We start from the raw sequence: 21769 nt of genomic DNA, 5'->3' as shown, positions 1-21769 counted from the left end.
TAAAAATGGGGGGTTGGGTGGGGACAACGGAAATAGTCCAGGTAGCCATTTGATTAACTGTTCAAGAGTCTTATGTCTTGGGGGTAGAAGCTGTTAAGAAGCCTTTTTGACCTAGACTTGGTGCTCCAGTACCGCTTGCTGTGCGGTAGCAGAGAGAACAGTCTATGATTAGGGTGGCTGGAGTCCTTTGCAATTTTATGGGCCTTCCTCTGACATTGCCTGGTATAGAGGTCCTGGATGGCAGGAAGCTTGGCCCCAGTGATCTACTGGGCCGTACACACTACCCTCTGTAGTGCCTTACGGTCGGAGGCCGAGCAGTTGCCATACCAGGCGGTGACGCAATAAAGGCAGGATGCTTTCGATGGTGCAGCTGTAGAACCTTTCCAAATATTTTCAGTCTGCTGAGGGGGAATAGGTTTTGTCGTGCCCCCTGTCTTGGTGTGTTTGGACCATGATAGTTTGTTGGTGACTTGGACACTAATGAACTTGAAGCTCTCAACCTGCTCCACTACAGCCCCATCGATGAGAATGGGAGTGTGCTCGGTCCTCTTTTTTCTGTAGTCCACAATCATCTCCTTTGTCTTGATCACGTTGAGGGAGAGGTTGTCAGTGATGTTGTGTCATCGACAAACTTAATGATACTGTTGGAGTCTTGCTTGGCCATGCAGTCATGGGGGAACAGGGAGTACAGGAAGGGACTGAGCACAATCCCTGAGGGGCCCCTGTGTTGAGGATCAGCATGGCAGATGTGTTGTTACCTACCCATACCACCTGGGAGCGGCCTGTCAGAAAGTCCAGGATCCAGTTGCAGAGGGAGGTGTTTAGTCCCAGGGTCCTTAGCTTAGTGATGAGCTTTGAGGGCACTATGGTGTTGAACACTGAGCTGTAGTCAATGAATAGCATTCTCACGTAGGTGTTCCTTTTGTCCAGGTGGGAAAGTGCAGTGTGGAGTGCAAAATAAATTGCATCATCTGTGGATCTGTCGGGGCGGTATGCAAATTGGAGTGGGTCTAGGGTTTCTGGGATAATGGTATTAATGTGAGCCATGACCAGCCTTTCAAAGCATTTCATGGCTACAGATGTGAGTGCTACAGGTCAGTAGTCATTTAGGCAGGTTACCTTAGTGTTCCTGGGCACAGGGACTATGGTGGTCTGCTTGAAAAAATGTTGGTATTACAGACTCGGTCAGGGACAGGTTGAAAATATCAGTGGAAGTGTTACTTGCTAAGATAAGCAAAGCAAAGCAGCGTGATGTCCTTTACACAAACATCCCTCTCTGAGATGTAGAATAACACTGGTCTCATAGACTAGTCATAACATAGCAAACGTAAATCCAGGACACTCAAATTAGTTTGGTATGGTTATATAAGATAGGTTACTTATTAAGGCAAACATGAAAGGTATGTAGGTGGGTCTATATTACCTGTCTAGTAACCCAAAGGTTGCATGTTCAAATCTCATGCTAATTAGCAACTTTGCAACTACTTAGCATGTTAGCTAACCCTAACCCTTAGAGCTAGCTAACGTTAGCCACAACAAATTCTTAACATATTGTCCGTATTTTAATTCGTAACATATTGTACAATTGCAAATCCTAAAATATAAGACATTGACACAAATGTATACACTCACTCTGGATAAGAGCATCTGCCAAATGACTACAATGTGAAATACATACCATACAAAAGGTAACATACACACAATTTGGTGTCTCGAATTTACATACAGAATAATACTAAATGCTCTGAAACCACATTGCGAATAAGGAATCACTGCGGCTCTATTCATGGTTTGCTATCTGCAACGTTCGAGAACGTTTTGCAACTGAATGTGGCCCGGGGCCAGGCCGCTTGAGTTTTACTTATTATCGGGATAATAATATAGCCCGCCCAGACTGGTCTACTACAACTTCTACTTTTGTAAAACATCAAAAATAAATGTGTGCATGACATGAGCTCTTTTTATAAAAGGAGAGCTTTTGACGTTCTCTCAACCAGTACCTAGCTATCTATTATTGAAAATCGAATCAGTTAAGAGAAAAATAATTGAGAAGCATGCATACTGACCAATAGGACAGCTGTAAACATGCTCTAAAGAGGCAGGATTCACTATATTTTATCGCTATTGTTGTTCCTTCGAAACATAATTCGGGATAATCATACTTTGGTAGCTAGATAATTAATATGTTTAGTCAGAACACTTTGCACGATCCACATCTGTTTGATATGAAGTCAAATGAACTTGGTCCGTGGAAACATCGACATTCATGTTTACTTTAAGAATGCTAACTGCTAGCCACTTATCTTGGGATTTGTGATGAGATTGGAAGCGGAGGGAAAGGAGGAAAAATCCGTGCTGGGCTGCCATGGGCAAGTTGGAAGAAAAACGTTCGCAATGTTATGCGACACATGTGAAAGAGGGGGTTTATTTTATTAATATTAAGTTATATGAATCGGTTGGTGTTGTCGGTTAGACATTTTACAATTGTCAGAAGCTAACTAGCCACGTATTGATAATTAGACTTTTAAAATGGCGGAAGGCTGGCCCATCCCCCCGACCCTCTTGTTGTTGAGTTTGAGTGTCTGCTGGGCACAGGATTCCTGCCCTGCTCCATGCTCTTGTCCAAGGGGGTCAGAGGAAATCCAAATCCTGGATTGCAATAGGAAAAGGTTGGCAGCGGCCCCCCTGGATCCACCTCATGGGATAACTCATCTGTAAGTAGTCCAATATTAGCTAGTTTATCGGTAACAAGCTAGCACCTTTGTTTACAAGCTGCAGTGGCTCCTCAAGCTACCTGGAGCCCGCAGGTATAAACTGCAAAACTGCTTGCTGTTGTAAACCGTACTGCATGATTGTAGCGGGTTTACTAACACATTAGTTATAGTAGTTATGTTGGTTATGACGTTAGCTAATATGATGTAGACTGTTTAGCAGTTAGGGTATGACGTTTTGGCTCGGAAAGGTTTTTTCGCCTGGTCACAGACAGCTGTGTTGTGCACTGAAGTCCACAAGCGAAAGGAAATGGTGAGAGGAGGAGAGCACGTAGATGTCGAATGAATTATACAACTAGCAAAGTGATCATGCTGTTTGTATGTGGCTGCTATGAAAGTGAACTGTGTTTGTGTGATCAGGGTATTCAGGTATTCATTACGCAGATTCTGTTGAAAAATGTTTCTTAAACGGAAGCAAACAGAATGAAACGGGGATAAACATACCTGAATTTGTCCAATAGAAACTCTTTAACTGTTTGGACTAATAATTACACCCTAGATCAACTAGATGCAGGCAAGTGTGTGCATAGGCAGTATTGAATGTGTCACTCTGTCCTGGATTAGTAATTTCTCTCTCGACCTGTGCACCTACGTTGTAAACTTTAATTCATAGGCTAGGTTGTAGCAACCTCATGAGTGTAGTGAAATTGAGTGTCATGAAGTAGCCTAATTCTATTGATGTTACATTGAGCTGGGTGAATGGAATATGAATGACAGGCACTTACCGCCACTGATCTGGATGTGATCATTTTAGTTTTTCTTGTAAAGATGCCAAAGGTCCACTGAAAGGTGTCTATGGAATTCTATGTAATAACTAATGGTATCTTTTTCAGCACTATGAATCACAATGATCTGACAACTGTTCCATACCTTGGAGAAGTTACCCCAAACATCACAACACTCTCATTGTAAGTCAAAACAATTTTCTCCTCCTCTCTGTGAGTTGTGTGATGTGATTCGTAGGTGTCCTGTCGTAGTATGTGTGCCATAGTAGTAATGTGCAGTTCACAAACGACTCTTTTTACTGAGTCATGATTCGTTTTTTTGAGCAACTCCTTATTTGAAGTAGTTTGTTTGACCTTCGAGTGCTGGCCACAATGAGTCCTACAGCAGGATTAATACACGCTTCTCCGGCTCAGCAGCTCCAGAGACTTGTTTCGACCACCAACTGTCTGCCATATGCTCGAAGGAAGATATACTGAACAAAAATATAAACGAACCATGTAAAGTGTTGGTCCCATTTTTTTCATAAACTGAAACATTTCTGGGGTCTTATATTTCATACGCACAAAAGCTTATTTCTCCAAAATTTGTTGCACACATTTGTTTACATCCCTGTTGGTGAGCATTTCTCCTTTGCCAAGATAATCCACCCATCTGACAGGTGTGGCATATCAAGAAGCTGATTAGACAGCATGATCATTACACAGGTGCACCTTGTGCAGGGGACAAAATCTGCAGTTTTGTCAAACAACACAATGCCACAGATGTCTCAAATTTTGAGGGAGTGTGCAATTGGCATGCTAACTGCAGGAATGTCCACTAGAGCTGTTGCCAGATAATTTAACATTCATTTCTCTACCATAAGCCACCTCCAACATTGTTTTAGAGAATCTGGCACTACTTCCAACCGGCCTCACAACCGCAGACCACGTGTTACCACGCCAGCCCAGGACCTCCACATCCAGCTTCTTCACCTACGGGATCGTCTGAGATCGGCCACCTGGGCAGCTGATGAAACTGAGGAGTATTTCTGTCTGTAATAAAGCGCCTTTGTGGGGAGAAGCTCGTTCTGATTGGTGAGCCAGGCCCACCAATGGCTGCGCCCCTGCCCAGTCATGTGAAATCCATAGATTAGGGCCTAATACATTCATTTAAATTGACTGATTTCCTTATATGAACTGTGAAATGATTGCATGTTGCATTTATATTTTTGTTCAGTATAGATCATGAGCATAGATAAGAAAAATGCATGTTTAGAACTGACAATTAATCGCATGGTGCAAGAAAGAATGTAATTAATTGAAGGTTATGGACACAGCTTTGTAGAACCAAAACATACTGCTCAACAAACTTTGGAAGGAATTATTTGGAGGGCTGCAGTTCGCCAATGACATTTTTCTTATCACCCTCATCTCAGTCAAGCAATGCATTCTGCCAAGAGTCGTTCACAACCTAGTCCAGTTACAATCACAACTGGTCTCGACCTCGTTTCTAATGTATCAAGGAATAATCTTATTTGTTTGCATGCCTATCAACAAATGTACATTGTTTAAAGCACACGTTTTACGTCTGTCACGAATGACAGCTGCAATAAGCCACCTATGGTGAACGAGAGGCTTGTAGAATCATGACACGACTTTTGAGTTGTCAGTTCATTGTTTGCATGCTATGGGCATGACTGACTCAAATGAATGAAATGAGTTGAAAGATTTGTTATTTTGACTGAATGAGTTGAAAAGATAAGTCAGTAAAAAGAGCTGAACTTCCCAGCACTATGCAATAGGGAAGTGTCGGAAGAAAGGAATCACCGGCCGGGGGACTTCTGTCCAACCCTGCATTCTTTATGCCATGGTTTGGGTATAAATACACATTGATGGTGTATTTATGTAGATTAATGTTGATTATTATGTACATTACTGCTCATTGTGCACAGGGTCCACAACCGGATCTCAGAGCTGTGGATGCATCAGCTGCATCCATACATATCCTTGGAGACACTTGACCTGTCATCTAACTCCATCTCAGAGATCAAGGCTGGAGCTTTCCCACCCATGCAGCTGAAATACTTGTGAGTCTTGCCTGTGGCATTGTTTTCCAACTATAGTAGACAACTTCTAAGGAGGGAGGAAATTGTTGTTTCAGCAACAACCAAAAGGGTGTGTTCTACTTTACTTGTTATTGGCTTATTAATGTGACTTCTTAATCCAAAATAAAGACCTTAAAGTCTTTGGAATGTATACATGCAGGTGTAATGTAAAAGTAAACTGATCTCCCTTCCTGATTGAATGTTTCTGCATCTCTATCTCCCAGGAATTTAAGCAATAACAAGATCAGTGTCCTTGAACCTGGCTGCTTTGACAACATCTCCAGCTCCCTGCTGGTTCTGAAGCTGAACAGGAACAGAATAACACTGCTACCATACAAAGTTTTCAGGCTTCCCCAGCTGCAGTTCCTGTAAGTCAATGTTCTGCTTCAGTCAAACCATTTCTATAGCAATGATGAGCAGTGTGCAAACCTAATTACCAGACCCTCGCTAGATGGTAGGTTTCTTACATGATTTAGTCTACATATGTTAAGCTTTTGAATGTGTTTGATACTTTTGTATGAGGGACTATCCTTAGTTAAATATATTTTCATTCGTGATTGTGAATTTTTAGTTTTCACAGATTCAGTATGTAGTACGGTTTTATAGTAGTTGAAACAACTTATTCTAAACTGTCCAATTCTGACTCTTTCCTAGGGAATTGAAGCGCAACAAGATCAAGATGGTGGACAGCCTGACCTTCAAAGGGATGGCCTTACTGAAATCACTGAAGATGCAGCGGAATGGCATCACAAAGCTGATGGACGGTGCTTTCTTTGGGCTCAACAACATGGAGGAGCTGTGAGTTCTTCTGCCTTTTAGTCTTTTATAAGAAAGAGCAGTACAGTATTTGCACAGATAGGAGGAGCCAGATGTCTCACGGGATGTATAAATCTGAAGCATCTGTTCATCAAATATGGTGATAAGAGGAAGTCCAATGAATATGGAGCTAGATAATACTTGGCCGACATTCTGCAAATTTTCGCATTTTGAAACGTTTGCTCTCAATTCAGTTTTCTTTCCCAAAACTCCAATCTGTCACGAACAGAGTGCACTAAGTTTAGTAGACTTGACCCTTTGCCAAAGTAAAAAAAAAAAATTGCATTGTTTAGGAGTGTTACAAACGCCAATAGTTTCTCGCTAGATTGTACTTTGTTATGCCCACCTCCTTGCTTGTTCTGCCCACTATGCTTAATTTGCTCCAATTGGAAATGACACCGATGAGATAGTGAGCTCTAAGGGTTGGCTGATATTACGATACAATCGGAAATCAACTATGTTTGACAGACATTGTTGACGACAACGTGATGTGACAGACAATAGTTTTTATATATTAGAACTTTTTTTTACATATTTTAACATGACTGGCACCGCCGTAGTCGGGCAGCGCACAACAGTGCAGCTCGCAGCCAAATGACCTACGTATTCCTATTTGCTATAGCCTTTTTCAATAAATATGTAGGTAGACTTAGCCTACTATTTAACATAATGCAAGAGTAGGCCTACAATGTATGTATATTGTAGACGGAGTGGAGAGTGTCAAAAGCTGTGCAAAATGTCAGAACATTTATCTCGCTCACCTTGCCTATGTCTGATGATCATGGGCCTTTTACCGCAGACACGCCTTTGTCTGGCTTGTTTTATGAGCTTCATTTCCCTTCTTTTTTTTTTTCTCCCAATCCCCATTTTATTTGAATATGAGTTGTTGGTCTAAGCATATATTTCATGATCTACTTTCAAATGAATCTAAGAGCCCAGTAAAAGAGTTCTATCTCAGAAATGTTTGTGAATAGCCTAAATAAAAACATGAAATGGGAATAATGAGGGAGAGAACCAACAATTGCAAGATAGAATAATCAAATGGGAAGTTTCTGGCCTCCACCTGACCAAAGCTTTAGGAAAAATAAATTGTGTGCCGCCGGAAAATCCTTGCAAACCAAACAGCCAATAATATAGGCCTACACAAAATAAAAAATGTAATTCAATAAAATGTGCAGTAAATGTAACTTGTACAAGTTAAACTTCTAAACAGATTTATATTATTGTGGATTTTAATTTAATTTAATTTTTTTATGTAGCCTTTTTTATTTAACTAGGCAAGTCAGTTAAGAACAAATTCTTATTTACAATGATGGCCTACACTAGCCAAACCCGGACGATGCTGGGCCAATTGTGCGCCACCCTATGGGACTCCCAATCACGGCCAGTTGTGATACAGCCTGGAATTGAACCAGGGTGTCTGTAGTGACGCCTCAAGCACTGAGGTGTTTATTCAAATCCTTGAATTGCGCAATGGGCATTTTATTTGTATTTCTTTCACCTTTTATTTAACCAGGTAGGCCAGTTGCGACAAGTACAACTGCGACCTGGCCAAGATAAAGCAAAGCAGTGCGACAAAAACATCAACGCAGAGTTTCACATAAACAAACGTACAGTCAATAACAATTAGAAAAATCTATGTAAAGTGTGTGCAAATGTAGGGAGGTAAGGCAATAAATAGGCCATGGAGGTAAAATAATTACAATTTAGCAATAATACTGGAGTGATAGCTGTGCAGATGATGATGTGCAAGTAGAGATACTGGGGTGCAAAGGAGCAAGTGGATAAGTAACAATATGGGGGATGAGGTAGTTGGGTGTGCTATTTACAGATTGGCTGTGTAAAGGTACAGTGATCGGTAAGCTGCTCTGACAGCTGATGCTTGAAGTTAGAGGGGGAGATATAAGGTTTCAGTGATTTTTTTGTTGTTGCAATTTGTTCCAGTCATTGGCAGCAGAGAACTGGAAGGAAAGGTGGCCAAAGGAAGTGTTGGCTTTGGGGATGACCAGTGAAATATACCTGCTGGAGCGTGTGCTACGGGTGGGTGTTGCTATGGTGACCAGTGAGCTGATCACCTGTGGGCGCTCATTACATAAGCTCCCACAGCAGTGCTTTCGATAAGCAGGAACAATAAATAAATGCTGCTTATAAAAAGAGTAACCCACATTTGGATGGGCTACAAATGACAATAAATAAAGTAAACAAAATAAGTTCTAAATTAACCAAAAAAGTGTAAGGCATACAGCAGATATTCTAACCTAGGCTGCATTTGTTTAAAATAAGAGGCGTCTGTGGATACAGGCTTTGGAAATTAAACAAATAAAAAGTGCAATGAAGAACCATCCAGACTATTTCTTTTCATTATATATTAACCTTTCTAAAGGTTTCTGGCAAGGAACACAAGCATGTTCACTTTTTCTGGCTTTAATAGATTGTGGAGTAACAATATTACACGTTAAGGCGGAACGTTTTTTTGCACAGATGCAAAGGTATTTGAGGGCAACGTTGTCCAAGAGTGGAAGTCAAACCTTTTTCCCCCTCCACCATGCCAGTGGGTCATCATCTCCTCCTGTGCTGGCCTGCTGTTGCTCACTTAGTGACTGTTTGCTTAGCTCTCCCAAGCAGACTTTCCAGCGACGTCTGCTATGGTGAACAAGCGTACTCGATTTCAGTTGAAATTGTCCGAAATCACCAATGAAAGGGGTCTCGTATCACACTGTAGGCCTACAACGTTTGGTTCCAAATCACCATTCAAAGTTATCGGTGTTAAGTTCATGTTTTAAGTATCCCTATATTTCTGTTATTACGGGGCTATCACTCAGTCAAGAGTGCGCCTGCGCAGGAAGTCTGTTCGTTAATGGTCCTAGCCGAGAGTGCAATGGCTACCTTGTAGTGTGTTCATACGGTATAGTAAACTTTGTTAAACTGGAACCTTGTCGTTGTGTCATTTCGAGTTAACAATCGGTACCACTTATCACCATATTGATTGGTTTATATATATTTATTTATTTGCACACAAGAAAATACACACTTGGTAAGATGATTTCCACAATGTAGTCTCATGAACAGAGGTTTATGCTTGACAGTTTGCATTACAGATCAGTTACTGTGTTGCTAGGCAACACAACGATGGGACGATGTGCATTCCAGACATCGTCCAACCCGAGTGAGCACAAAGTATTGGGACAGTGACACATTTGTTGTTTTGACTCCAGCACTTTGATACAATGACTGAGGTTAAAGTGCAGACTGTCAGGTTTAATATTAGGGTATTTTCATCCATATTTAGAAATTACAGCACTTTTTATACATAGTCCTCCCATTTAAGGGACCACAAGTATTGGAACAAATGAACTTGTCTATTAAAGTAGTTTGAAGTTTCATATTTGGTCCCATATTCCTAGAACGTAATGATTACATAAATTACATAAATCTTGTGACACTACAAACTTGTTGGATGCATTTGCTGTTTGTTTTGTTTGTGTTTCATATTATTTTATGTCCAGTAGAAATGAATGGTAAACAATGTATTGTTTCATTTTGTTAATAAGAATATAATCTGTTTCTAAACACTTCTAAATTAATGTGGATGCTACAATGATTACGGGTAGTCCTGAATCAATCGTAAATAATGATGAGTGAGAAAGTTAGATGCACAAATTTCTACACCACACCCCCCCCCAAAAAAAAATTACTAACTTCGCCAGTTATTGTAAAGGTGAGCGGTTAGCATGTCTTGGGGGTATGATATTTGTGATCTGTAACTTTCTCACACATCATTATTACCGATTAATTCAAGACTATCCGTAATCATGGTAGTATCCACATTAATGTAAAAGTGACACCAAAATGACACTACATTATTTACCATTAATTTCTATTGGGCACTAAAAAATTGTATGTTTTCTAAGAGAGCTGGAGCACAACAATTTGACAGAGGTCAACAAAGGCTGGCTGTATGGCCTGCACATGCTGCATGTTCTGCGGGTCAACCAGAACACCATCGGCATCATCCGACCAGACGCCTGGGAGTTCTGCCAAAAGCTGGAGGAGCTGTGAGTTCTCTTTCTAACCCCAACCCCACTTTTCTCCCACTGTTGGAGATGGGAGTGCGTTAGGGTTTATTGTTACCCCTTTATGAAGCTGAAAGACCAGTATCTATTTGGGACTTGGGGAGGGTGTATTGCAGATAATTTATGTTGATGTTAACACATGGATTTCAGCTCATTCTTAAGGGGCCAAGATGTTTTAGTACAGTATGATTGCCGAAGACCATTGTCCAAGCTTGTCTCCTGGGGATGTCCTCTTTAGAGATCTGTCCTTCAACCACCTCACCCGGTTGGAGGAGACCGCGTTCATTGGACTGCGCCTTCTGGAGAACCTGAACCTAGGAGAGAATACCATCAGCCACCTGGGAGAGGGAGTCTTCAGCAGTCTGGCCAATCTGCGCTCACTGTAAGGACCTCACACCACTCTATAAAAACATTTGTTTTTTTAATATATCAGATTGGTCCTGTCTTCATTTTGTTGAATTAGTAGTACCCTAGTGTACTGGTACTCTATTAGACTGTTGTATGGTAGACCACTAAACTGCAGTATAGTAAGTAGAACATTTATCTTCTCGTCATCATGTCTTTGTCTTTTACATGTAGTATAGATCCACTCATTCGCATAATTTAGCTTTTAAGACCTCTGAGCCATGAAGAATACCAGAAAGGCTCAATTAACAAAATACTACCTTTTCATCCAAAATCCCTCTGGGAAGTGGAGGAGGGAGCACTAACACATTCATTGACATGCTGAGTTCCAAGAAGGCATTGAGCTGCATAAAGAGGGAGGTCAGGGCTCTGGGTCAGCACACATCCCTGGGCTGTCCGTAGCAGGGGGAATTAGAGAGTTAAGGACCTTTGAGATCCACCCAGGCATGAGCAAGGAGAAACAAAAGCGCCCATGACCCGTCCTGTGAACACAAGCCCTCTGTGGGTTTAGAAGGACCCATGAACCTAAACACAGCCAATTAATCCCCTCATCAGAACTGCAGGAGCAATGAGCTATGACACTCTGGAAAGTATGCCACTTCACATTTGCCAAATGAATCAAATTGGTTTGGACACCCGGAGCAGAAATGAACTTCTATCTGTCTTGTACTGTGTCATCACCAAGCAATGCAGATCAGGGTGATCTTTGTGCTTCTTATTCTGGGGAAAATATATATTTTTTCTTACATATTTCTGTTTGCGTTTCAGAGACATACGGAATAATGAGATCTCTTGGGCCATTGAGGATTCCATTGGTGTGTTTGTTGGAATGAAGAAGCTGAACACATTGTAAGGGTGTTCTGCATAATATATTACTTTTGTTGCTATGGATACTGATATTGGCAGAATATTTGTTGGCATATTTAATCTGTTTATTCCCCAGGATTCTACAGCGGAACAAGATTAAATCTATCACAAAGGAAGCCTTTGAGAGTCTGGAGGAACTAGATCACTTGTAAGTACCTCTATAGCCAAGCCACTCTGAGGGATGGTTGGTCCCCATTAAGACGATTCAGCAGCTATCACTTCAAGACCGAGAGAGATGTTTCTGATTACCCCAGTGCATCTGTTTTATTGTGCTAGTATCATAAGATGCCACTTTGATAGTGTCATGGTGCTAGCGCAGCACTTCATTCATATTTATTTTCATCAACAGGGACCTGAGCAAGAATGGGATCATGTCCATCCACCCTGATTCATTGTCTCACATGAACTTAAAAGTGTTGTGAGTAAGAAGTACTAATTTCTGAGGTGACGTCTTGGGAGTCCTTGTGGCAGATTTTACAATAATATTTTCTGTATAGAATACATTCACAAATTCAAGAATGATGGAAAAATGCGATATGACTGTCCTGTCCTCAGTTTTCTGAACACTAGCAGCCTGCTGTGTGACTGCCAACTGCAGTGGCTGGGCCCATGGTTGACTGACAACCGCTTCCTGCAGTCTGTCTCCGCTATGTGTGCTCACCCTGCCAGCCTGCTGGGCCGTAACGTCCTGTCTGTCAGCCTGGAGGAGCTGGTCTGTGGTCAGTCACCTAGCTACCTACCCTGCTTTATCTAGTCTGGACCAGATCTCACGTACTGGGACAATTATCCCATAACTTATTTATTTAATATCATGGCCCTCTCTCTCCACTCTTTCCCACAGATGACTTCCCAAAGCCCCGGATCACTGACCACCCTGACACCGCCACTGCCCTGCGTGGGACCAATGTGACTCTGAGCTGCCTGGCATCCAGCAGCAGTGACTCCCCCATGGCCACGGCCTGGAGGAAGGACGGGGAGGTGCTGTGTGACGCAGAGGTGCAGAATTACGCCCGCTACCAGGAGGGAAAGCTGTTCTACACCACCGTGCTGCATCTCCTCAACGTCAACTTCACAGACGAAGGACGCTACCAGTGTGTTGTCTCGAACCACTTTGGCTCTAACTACTCCAACAGGGCCAAGCTCACAGTCAATGGTGAAGAAACTTTTGGTTTTCTCTCCTGATGAGTTTTTACTGATTAATATCTGACTTGTTCCTTGGCATTTAGCTGTTGAAGTTCGAGCTTGCATGGTTGTTTCGAAAGACATCTATTGAAAGCTGTCTTCAACAGGTTCTTAACTACTTTCTTTTCATTTCCCCTCTCCCTCAGAGCTGCCGTCCTTTCTGAAGACTCCGATGGACCTGACCATACGCACGGGCACCATGGCCAGGCTGGAGTGTGCTGCCGAGGGTCACCCATCACCCCAGATCGCCTGGCAGAAAGACGGGGGCACAGACTTCCCTGCTGCCCGGGAGAGAAGGATGCACGTCATGCCAGACGATGACATCTTCTTCATTGCCAATGTAAAGACGGAGGATATGGGGGTGTACAGCTGCACAGCCCAGAACGCTGCAGGGAGCCTGTCTGCCAACGCTACACTCACTGTGCTAGGTGAGCTTCATTCTTACCTGCCTGGCATAGTTTACTGACCTTAGTGTTTCTTTATGAATCACATCTGTTCATAATTTGATAAATGATCACTGAATGTGAACTACTGTATGTTAAATGTAAATCTCTCTCCTCCCAGAAACTCCGTCCTTCATGCGTCCCCTGGAGGACAGGACGGTAGCTCGTAGGGAGACGGCAGTGCTCCAGTGTATCGCAGGCGGAAGCCCAGCACCCCGCCTCAACTGGACCAAGGATGACGGGCCCCTGGTCCTCACCGAGCGACACTTCTTTGCCGCCGCCAACCAGCTCCTCATCATCGTGGACGCTGTGTCGGCAGACACAGGGAAGTACACGTGCATCATGTCCAACACGCTGGGCACGGAGCGCGGCCATATCTACCTCAGCATATCGCCCTCGCCCAACAAATGCGACACTGCGGGCGGCTACAACAAGGATAGCTGGAACACGGTGGGCATCATGGTGATCGTGGTGGTCTGCTGCGTGGTGGGCACCTCGCTGGTCTGGGTCATCGTCATCTACCACATGCGAAGGAAGAGCGAGGACTACAGCATCACCAACTCAGACGAGATGAACCTGCCGGTAGACATCCCCAGCTACCTGTCCTCTCAGGGAACGCTGTCTGAGCCTCAGGAGGGATACACCAACTCTGAAGCAGGGAGCCACCAGCAGCTCATGCCACCACTGTCCAACGGCTACGTCCACAAGGGAACTGGCTACGTCCACAAGGGAACTGGCTACGTCCACAAGGGAACTGGCTACGTCCACAAGGGAACTGGCTACGTCCACAAGGGAACTGGCTACGTCCACAAGGGAACTGGCTACGTCCACAAGGGAACTGACGGTAACTTTAACTATACTTACTTCCCAGATTCACTATCCGTCTCCTTCATCTGAGGCCCTTTGACATTACAATGTAATTATCTGTTTTTGTACTCAGTCTGACTGTTCTTCTGATTTTCTTTTGTTTTTTTTAGGGGGTAGGTCAGCTTTAATATTGCAGATGGATTTTGGGTTATCAATTTAATTGTTTGCATCATTTCTACTCCCACTTTATTTTTGTGATGATAATATATATATACATGCATGCATACATACATACATACATACATACATACATACATACATACATACATACATACATACATACATACACACACGGGGGGGAAAAGTATTTGATCCCCTGCTGATTTTGTACGTTTGCCCACTTACAAAGAAATGATCAGTCTATAATTTTAATAGTAGGTTTATTTCAACAGTGAGAGACAGAATAACAACAAAAAAATCCAGAAAAACGCATGTCAAAAATGTTATAAAATGATTTGCATTTTAATGAGGGAAATAAGTATTTGACCCCTCTGCAAAACATGACTTAGTACTTGGTGGCAAAACCCTTGTTGGCAATCAGAGGTCAGACGTTTCTTGTAGTTGGTCACCAGGTTTGCACACACCTCAGGAGTGATTTTGTCCCACTCCTCTTTGCAGATCTTCTCCAAGTCATTAAGGTTTCGAGGCTGATGTTTGGCAACTCGAACCTTCAGCTCCCTCCACAGATTTTCTATGGGATTAAGGTCTGAAGACTGGCTAGGCTACTCCAGGACCTTAATGTGCTTCTTCTTGAGCCACTCCTTTGTTGCCTTGGCCGTGTGTTTTGGGTCATTGTCATGCTGGAATACCCATCCACGACCCATTTTCAATGCCCTGGCTGAGGGAAGGAGGTTTTCACCCAAGATTTGACGGTACATGGCCCCGTCCATCGTCCCTTTGATGCGGTGAAGTTGTCCTGTCCCCTTAGCAGAAAAACACCCCCAAAGCATAATGTTTCCACCTCCGTGTTTGACGGTGGAGATGGTGTTCTTGGGGTTATAGGCAGCATTCCTCCTCCTCCAAACACGGCGAGTTGAGTTGATGTCAAAGAGCTCCATTTTGGTCTCATCTGACCACAACACTTTCACCAGTTGTCCTCTGAGTCATTCAATGTTCATTGGCAGACTTCAGACGGGCCTGTATATGTATTCTTGAGCAGGGGGACGCTGCAGGATTTCAGTCCTTCACGGCGTACTGTGTTACCAATTGTTTTCTTGGTGACTATGGTCCCAGCTACCTTGAGATCATTGACAAGATACTCCCGTGTAGTTCTGGGCTGATTCCTCACCGTTCTCATGATCATTGCAACTCCACGAGGTGAGATCTTGCATGGAGCCCCAGGCTGAGGGATATTGACAGTTCTTTTGTGTTTCTTCCATTTGCGAATAATCGCACCAAATGTTGTCACCTTCTCACCAAGCTGCTTGGCGATGGTCTTGTAGCCCATTCCAGCCTTATGTAGGTCTACAATCTTGTCCCTGACATCCTTGGAGAGCTCTTTGATCTTGGCCATGGTGGAGAGTTTGGAATCTGATTGATTGTCTTTTATACAGGTAACAAGCTGCGTTTAGGAGCACTCCCTTTAAGAGTGTGCTCCTAATCTCAGCTCGTTACCTGTATAAAAGACACCTGGGAGCCAGAAATCTTTCTGATAGAGAGGGGGTCAAATCCTTATTTCCCTCATTAAAATGCAAATCAATTTATAACATTTTTGACATGCGTTTTTCTGGATATTTTTGTTGTTATTCTGTCTCTCACTGTTCAAATAAACCTACCATTAAAATTATAGACAGTGGGCAAACATACAAAATCAGCAGGGGATCAAATACTTTTTTCCCCCACTGTATATATATACTTTTTTTTTTTTTTTCGCCCAACCCTACCATCCCTACCCTGATTGGAGTAAACTAACGGACATTTTTACATTTACATTTAAGTCATTTAGCAGACCCTCTTATCCAGAGCGACTTACAAATTGGTGCATTCACCTTATAATATCCAGTGCAGCAACCACTTTACAATAGTGCATCTAAATCTTTTAAGGGGGGGTTAGAAGGATTACTTTATCCTATCCCAGGTATTCCTTAAAGAGGTGGGGTTTCAGGTGTCTCCGGAAGGTGGTGATTGACTCCGCTGTCCTGGCGTCGTGAGGGAGCTTGTTCCACCATTGGGATGCCAGAGCAGCGAACAGACATTACTTCATGTAGTTAAATATGCATCTATTCCTATATTCCTCTTTCTAGCAATATTGCCCTAAAAATCAATACTTTACCCAAGAGAATAACGATATTTCCCATTGACTGATTGTGGTTTTTCAGATCCCCTAACAATACAGTTTGCAGGTCCATCTGAACTCTGACATTATGACGTTACAACCATTCCTGGACCTGACTCCAAAAGCAAACCACCGATGGACAGAATATATTATCTATTGATTATGTTACCTCGTGGCAGAGTCTGCACAAGTCTGACTGTTCAATGACTCATATATTGAGCATTCTTCTTTTTAGCAAGTATTTTATGTTATAGCTTAAATTGAAACAAATGGATTGATGCCAGTTATTGTTTTTATAGATCTGTTCCCAACTAACTTGTTCTGAATTTTAAATGCCAGGTCAACTATTGCACCTGACCAGTGAAAAGGTTGAGTGAGTCACCATCCTGTTTGTGTGTTGTCCAGGTGTGTGCTACAGTGACACAGGCAGCGAGGTGGACACCGAGGCCAACGGGATGCTGCACTGCCGCGTGGGCTCTCTGTTCACGGGACAAAGCAGCTTCCATCCTGGGCAGCCACGCGAGGGACTGGCTGGGGTGTCGACAGGTCGGTTTAGTTATGAGAACCAACAAACAACTTATTAATCTCTTGTATGTATCCTCTTGAATGCACAGATGAACAATGGCTTTTTCATCACAGTTTGTTGAAAGGTCTATGTCTCCATCAGATAGTGGGGTTTGTTATAGAGCAAGAGTTTGATGAAATAGATTGTCCTCAACAGGTGGTGCAGGGCCGCTGGTCATCTGCTCGGACTGCTACGACAACGCTAACATGTACTCTCGGACCCGGGAGTACTACGCCTACCTGGCCGAGGATGACCCCCTGGACAAGGGTCTCTCTGGCATCATAGCCCACCTTCCCAAGCAGCCCTATAGGGAGCAGTGAGGCCAGCATGAGGACACAGCCCTCATCAACAACCAGGACTCCTCACCAGCCACAACTCCTCAGTCTTCCTCACCAAGAGGCTGAGCAAAGCCCTCTGGCCCCCAGAACAACACTACAGCACCGGTGAGAGATCAGCTACAGACTGCCTGACGGACCTTAGTGGCATGCATGTCAACAGTGAGCTCACAGAGATATGTTTTGAAAGTGATCTCACAGACCTGTTATTTAACAGTGACCTCAGACATACTGTGAACTGACAGACATGAATTCTAAACCGTGAGCTCGCAGACGCTCATTTTGACAAGTCAACTTTCAGATACCGACACGTTGAAGTCTATGAGCTCCTCTATGGATGCAAATCCTTTCTGTTGAGTAATGTAAGCATTTCACCTGTTGTATTTGGCATGTGACAAATACAATTACATTTTTTTGATTTGATGTCTATTTGGTCTCTGCAGATGTTCCCCCAGGTCGTTTTGGGGCAAAGGGGAGGACTTGCCTACAGTGCCCCAACCAGGTCTGTCACAGCAGCCAGTGACTGTGCACACAACTCCCTAGGCATCTTCAGTTGCTGAGGGAGAGGAGTGTGGAGGTGGAGCTCTCCCTTCCCCAGAGCACACAATACCACAGAAGTGCCTCTTATAGGACTACGTCTCAGCAGCACATCCAGGCCCCCACATAGAGCTCTGCCCCCTTCCCTATACACCCTGCCATCCTCTCTCACTGGGTCCTCTTCTTCAGCCACTACCTCCAAAGAGACCACTCTCTGCCAAAAATGCTTTCTTGTATGTTTAGATTATTTCAGTCACACAGAGACTATTTGCTCCTATGATTTTGAAAAAGGACCATATCTAGGGCTTAAGAACTGAACAGGTGAATTACGCACCCTGATTCCCTCCACCTCCCCTTCCTCCCTCTCATTCTAGAGGAAGCTATGAATGTATGTGTCAAAGAGAAATGTTGGATGCTGCCTTTTTTGAGTTGTCAGAATTTGAACGTGCTCTCACGACGTACTGCCTGGAAGGTGGATTTGCAGCAGTGTTGATGGATGCCCCAGTTGTGCTTTCTGCTTGCAGATGCCACATTCTTGGTACAGTTTTGTTGGAGCACACTTCGTGATTTAAGTTACAAGTCCAGGACATTGCTTCCTCTCATCCAGGACTAGAGGGGTCAAAGAGACCCCAGTTGTTTCTTGTTCAGCAGTGAGTGGTGCATACCTATAGGATCACTGAATGAATCCCCCCTCTAGCCATCCGTATTGACTGTAATCGTCTACTATTATGCAAACCCAGAGACAATGACACTAGATGTGTGAGAATTTTCATCTATCTATGTCTCTTAAGCTAAGATTGTTTTGCCTTGGGTCAAATAGAGGCAGTCGTACCGACAGTTACTCATGTTTTTTGTTGTTGTATGAAAACACACTGTCGAAGCAAAGAAAATATTCAGTATTGCACATTATTTTGACAGTCATGGTTCAGGTGGCCTCTCTTTAATGGTCATCTTTCAGATGGTTTTCAACAGGCATTCTCAGTAACCCTCCATCAGGTAACCCTATGGTTTCTAATCACTTATATGCACTGATCATCATTTCCTCTCAAAAGGTTATTTTATAGGCACTTACCTCATACATGGTGTGTTTTATTATGCAGTGTGTATGCCATTTTAGATTCCTAATGGATAATATATGCCTTTACCCCCAATTTCATCGACCCTAGATACTGGCCAGATTTAACCTTGGGACTGTGAAGAATGTATTGTATTGATTAAACGTTTATGTATACTCACAACTACGTCCCTCAAACCCTAAGAAGGTAGTTGGAATTATTTTTGTCCTAACCTGCAGTAAGTTAGATTTGTTTTTTGTGTGCATGTCAGAATTTTTGTAGTCACTCCAGGGTGATTCCTAACTTGAGAGGGTAGATTTTCACAACATTGTGGAAAGCATGTAGATCTCAAGTCAGGATTTGGCCCAAAATGTTGGCACAAATTTCATCTAGCTAAAACCAAGATGTTTAATAAGGGTTGTCTTTCATTTAAATCACACCTGTTTCCTTTGCTCAAATAAAATAACAATCATTTTGGCAATGGAACAGAGATACTTCAGAATAAGATGTAGATGTGTGAAGGCTATACAAACAAAGATACTACATGAACATTGCCCTGACAAGTTTGGTTGAATCCGTCCTTTAGTCATTCTTTTACACCTTTTGAAATCTCACAATTATTGCACTTCCGATTCAGCCAAACATGATTGCATTTCCTCTCTCTCGTGCACACTTTCATTGCTGGTTTCTTTTACGTGTATGTCAACTACTATGCTTTTATTCCTGCCTCTACCATGTTGACAGTTATACATTTCCGTGTAGGATTGTTTCTTATGTTACACAATGCATTCATGCTAAAATCGTAACTTTTTGATAAGACATTCCGTGTGACTTTGCTTGATAATGCATCTGGTACATTTTCGTATTTTGAGTTTGATCAAAAAGGACTCCTTTTGTCAATGTTGCAGTTGGTCTCAAACTGCTCTTTGTCTCTCTGGTACGTGACTTTGCACATGATTCTTGTACACAATTGATTTTTGTTGTGGCTTCTTTTCAAAAGTCCATGGTTTTGAAGTTCTATAAACCAGGTCATCCCTTGTATACCAAAATAAATCATTCTAGCCACATGCCACTGGATTCAATATTGGCATGAAAAGAGATAATACACAGATTACATTTTCTGCTGGATAATTAAAGCATTTCAATTCAAGGTAGTAATTGTTGCCGATAGCTTAGTCACTTTTTTTTTTTTTTTTTACGCACTCCTTGCATCTGGTAGAAACAGTTCTCTAATCCGAGTCCATTGTGGGTTTGCTCTACTGAATGTTGGATTTTATATTGAACAAAAATATAAAAGCAACATGCAACAATTTCAGTGATTTTTACTAGGTTACAGTTCATAGAAGGAAATCAGTCAATTGAAATTTACATTTAAGTCATTTAGCAGACGCTCTTATCCAGAGCGACTTACAAATTGGTGCATTCACCTTATAATATCCAGTGGAACAACCACTTTACAATAGTGCATCTAAATCTTTTAAGGGGGGGTTAGAAGGATTACTTTATCCTATCCCAGGTATTCCTTAAAGAGGTGGGGTTTCAGGTGTCTCCGGAAGGTGGTGATTGACTCCGCTGTCCTGGCGTCGTGAGGGAGCTTGTTCCACCATTGGGGTGCCAGAGCAGCGAACAGTTTTGACCGGGCTGAGCGGGAACTGTGCTTCCTCAGAGGTAGGGAGGCGAGCAGGCCAGAGGTGGATGAACGCAGTGCCCTTGTTTGGGTGTAGGGCCTGATCAGAGCCTGAAGGTACGGAGGTGCCGTTCCCCTCACAGCTCCGTAGGCAAGCACCATGGTCTTGTAGCGGATGCGAGCTTCGACTGGAAGCCAGTGGAGAGAGCGGAGGAGCGGGGTGACGTGAGAGAACTTGGGAAGGTTGAACACCAGACGGGCTGCGGCATTCTGGATGAGTAGTAGGGGTTTAATGGCACAGGCAGGGAGCCCAGCCAACAACGAGTTGCAGTAATCCAGACGGGAGATGACAAGTGCCTGGATTAGGACCTGCGCCGCTTCCTGTGTGAGGCAGGGTCGTACTCTGCGAATGTTGTAGAGCATGAACCTACAGGATCGGAAATAAGTTGACTAGGCCCTAGTTTCACATGACTGGGTAGGGGTGTAGCTATGGGTGGGCCTGTGAGAGCATAGGCCCACCCACTGGGGAGCCAGGCTCAGCCAGATGTGGAGGTCCTGGGCTGGCGTGGTTACATGTGGTCTGTGGTTGTGTGGCCAGTTGGAAGTACTGCCAAATTCCCAAAAGTGACATTGGAGGCATCTTATGGTTGAGAAATTAACATTTTAAATGATCTGGCAACAGCTCTGTTGGACATTCCTGCAGTCAGCATGCCAATTGCATGCTCCCTCAAATTGAGACATCTGTGGCATTGTGTTGTCACACAACAGCCACCTGCAATGAGTCCATGCTCACTTTAAAAGGTAATCATATTTTCATGGATATTGGTCTTAAAAAGTATGCCTTTTCCTCCTCCCACACCAACACTATTAGGTGCATATATTGCTGCTGTTGAACAGAGTATGTAGAGAAGTATCAGAGTTTGACTAATCATTGAGTCTTTGTGCTTTTCAGGGTGGGTAAAACAGAACTGGGTGTAAGTGAGTCAATTCCTAGACCTCACCAAAGGCATCATCATGGCAGTGCTGCTCACCACCCTCCACCACTCAACTAATTATTAAATACAATGTCCAGGGTGGCATCATCTCACTAACCAAACACACATCTCACGATTTTATGTTTCATCCAGATAAATGCTGGTATG

The 21769-nt window shown here is 43.1% G+C and overlaps 1 protein-coding gene across 4 annotated transcripts; it reads left to right on the top strand.

Moving 5' to 3' along the window:
- The first annotated feature begins 2017 nt into the window (after nucleotides 1-2017).
- On the top strand, nucleotides 2018-20067 carry LOC106565871 (leucine-rich repeats and immunoglobulin-like domains protein 2). 4 transcript variants are annotated; one of them, XM_045691745.1, is made up of 18 exons: nucleotides 2018-2714; nucleotides 3605-3679; nucleotides 4381-4570; nucleotides 5428-5562; nucleotides 5805-5948; nucleotides 6235-6378; nucleotides 10308-10451; nucleotides 10708-10851; nucleotides 11643-11723; nucleotides 11818-11889; nucleotides 12091-12159; nucleotides 12297-12460; nucleotides 12583-12894; nucleotides 13070-13351; nucleotides 13488-14210; nucleotides 16914-17054; nucleotides 17230-17516; nucleotides 17852-20067. In XM_045691745.1, exons 3-17 carry the CDS (start codon nucleotides 4506-4508, stop codon nucleotides 17391-17393), a joined length of 2784 nt encoding a protein of 927 aa, XP_045547701.1. In that variant the 5' UTR covers nucleotides 2018-2714; nucleotides 3605-3679; nucleotides 4381-4505; the 3' UTR covers nucleotides 17394-17516; nucleotides 17852-20067. The 4 variants fall into 4 exon arrangements, with proteins under 4 accessions (XP_045547701.1, XP_013988970.2, XP_045547700.1 ...); XM_014133495.2 differs by lacking the exon at nucleotides 4381-4570; XM_045691744.1 differs by lacking the exons at nucleotides 2018-2714; nucleotides 4381-4570 and adding an exon at nucleotides 2927-3024.
- The last annotated feature ends 1702 nt before the right edge of the window (nucleotides 20068-21769 follow it).

This window comes from Salmo salar, chromosome ssa12 (genome assembly GCF_905237065.1).
Source record: "Salmo salar chromosome ssa12, Ssal_v3.1, whole genome shotgun sequence".
Classification (NCBI taxonomy): domain Eukaryota; kingdom Metazoa; phylum Chordata; class Actinopteri; order Salmoniformes; family Salmonidae; genus Salmo; species Salmo salar.
This window is presented reverse-complemented; position numbering and strand designations above follow the sequence as displayed.